At 40.7% G+C, this 2,304-nt stretch overlaps 1 protein-coding gene across 1 annotated transcript; it reads right to left on the bottom strand.

Moving 5' to 3' along the window:
• Nucleotides 1–308: 308 nt before the first annotated feature.
• LOC121906247 (homeodomain-interacting protein kinase 1-like) lies at nt 309–2,304 on the bottom strand. Its single transcript, XM_042424998.1, has 2 exons — nt 1,265–2,304; nt 309–1,090 (listed from the first exon to the last, which is right to left on the bottom strand). The coding sequence occupies exons 1-2, from the start codon at nt 1,439–1,441 to the stop codon at nt 887–889; spliced, it is 381 nt and encodes a 126-aa protein (XP_042280932.1). The 5' UTR covers nt 1,442–2,304; the 3' UTR covers nt 309–886.

The following is a 2,304-nucleotide window of genomic DNA, read 5'->3' on the forward strand; positions in this document are numbered from 1 at the left end:
TTGCGTGAATGATGTGAGGTGAAAATTTGCTTTGCTTTCTGTGTGAACACACCTTTAGGAATACAGTAGGACACAAGCAGAGTGCTCTTTTATAGTAGATTACTTACTGTGTCATAGTCAATTCTTCCTGGGAAGAGAATAAAGCCATACATCATGATCACCATCACACAGCCCAGTGACCAGATGTATATGGCCTCTGAAAATGGGAGGCCCAAAATAATTTCAGGAGCCCTGAATGTGGGGGAAAAATATTACATGGAATGAGAAAACATAGTTCCAAACTAGTTAAATCAGGAGAGACAAGTGAATGAAGCAAAGATAATTGTTTATTATTCAGATCATATTGATGATTAGTCTTGTCAAAAGTCTTTGGTGCTTAGACTCTACAGGGAGGTTTTGTAATCGAGGGACATCAGTCCTGAGCAGCAGCAAGATAAATCCCCCCATGGAGTCCTGACACTGGTGGTTGTGGTGGCTGATGACTTCCGCTGAGACTGATAAGGCTGATGAGTTTGATGACGTGATGAAGTGATGAAACTATGAAAGTTGGTGGTGATGGGAAGTTGGTGGGGCGCGCATGACTGTAGCATGAAAGCAAGAGGGAGAAAAACATATTTAAAAAGACAGCCACAAGATGATAGGCTGACAATGGAGGTGTGTCACCTTGCTATTGGATAGATGACTGGCTGGTGTGAACAGCTGATAGCTCAATGGACAGCCCCGAATAATGACAGCAAAGGAAATTATGAGTGAGCATGTGAGAAATATAACTACAGGCTTATGCAAAGATAGTCTTCCTGACTGAACCTTCGCCATAGCTCCAGCTTCAGTACAAAGCTGTTACTGCAGATGAGAAGTTTGAGCCCTGATTAAAGATTTCTCAGTTTCAAAAATGATCCATTCCTTGCCTAAAGCAAGGTGTTTGGTGAACCCTGCCCGCCTTGGCTTGTGATCTGAAAATAGCCAAGCCGAGGTCAATCAGTTTCACCTTGACTGACTGCCTCACTTGATCCACCATGGTGACTTTGTCTAGTTTCACGTCTGTATGGATCACACCAATTCTCTTGAGGGGATCGAATGCTGTGGCCATCTGCAAGTAATAATTTTACTAATAATTATAAAATGTATCTATAGAAAACAGGATTCTGAGCAAAACTTACAAAGTGCTTAAATCATAAAACTGAACTAGGACAAGAATAAGTACAATGTCAGTGTGGACCACGGTGTGAAAGCTTTAAGTTTTGCTTTCTAGCTGATGCCATACCTGCTGGATGACAGTTGTGATGTCCGCCAGATGCTTAGGACTCCCTAAATCCAGTGGGTATTCCTGTAGGCTGATGTCCAACATCTCAAATGCCAGACTAATCCTGCTGTTCATGAAGAACTCATTATAAAACTTAATGATGTTAAACTTGTCTAAGTTGTGGCGCATGAGGACCATTTATCATGTTTGCCTGAGGAAACATGACAAGTTTATTCGTTTGTTCACAAGGACTGATTAGCCATTAACAACAACAAACAACAACAACAACATAAAAGTCACTACTAGTAGTTCTCCCCCGTAATATCAGGCAAACAAGGTCATTTTTTTGGAGTAGACATCTGGCGTATGTCTAGCATTTGACATACAATCCTTCGCCAGGAAACAGCTGGAATTTCACACAGGCTGCTAGTGTTGAGTGTGAGGGTGCTTACATGTGGTCCATTTTGCAACTGTAAAATTAAAATTATTAGTGTTCTACCTCCTGGCACAAATCATTGTGGTGTCTGGCGATCTTTACAGCCACAGTCTGAGTTTCCTGTGTCACACATTTGATCACTATTCCAAAGCCACTCTCTCCCAGAATATGCAGGAATTTATGCCTTTTGGGGAGTTGGAGCCATGGTTGGATTTTTTAGGGCAGGTCTCAGGGGAAGACGATGAAGATGAACTGTCCATGAGTATATTTATTTTTTCAAAGGCAACGGAAAGTGAAGTGGGGACCAAAAAGTGCTTAATTTGTTTCATTACATATTTCACAGGAAAACACATTATATCTGAACCTTTACTAGGATTAAATTTAGGATAGGAGAAAATAGGTGGCCACTTTTGACTTACTCTTAATCTTGTGATCTCAATTTTGCAGATTTCTCTCCTCTTTCCTCCTCTGGCTATGAGTTATATCAGGATATCTGGAGCTCAAAAATGTTGCAACATCATAGAGAAAAGAAGACTTACTTACCTTACACGGTTTGATTTTAAAGTTTCTTTGGATCACTTTAAAAATTGATTTTCTTGACTCAGAGCTTGCTTCAGCACTTGCC

This window comes from Thunnus maccoyii, chromosome 10 (genome assembly GCF_910596095.1).
Source record: "Thunnus maccoyii chromosome 10, fThuMac1.1, whole genome shotgun sequence".
NCBI classification, from domain to species: Eukaryota; Metazoa; Chordata; class Actinopteri; order Scombriformes; family Scombridae; genus Thunnus; species Thunnus maccoyii.

What these genes read in the sequence shown, in the direction of transcription:
- LOC121906247 (XM_042424998.1), bottom strand. Translation starts at nt 1,441, where the DNA reads ATGGTCCTCATGCGCCACAACTTAGACAAGTTTAACATCATTAAGTTT. An exon ending in TCACAACTGTCATCCAGCAG is followed by an intron (nt 1,091 to 1,264) that starts GTATGGCATCAG and finishes TATTACTTGCAG; the next exon opens with ATGGCCACAGCATTCGATCC.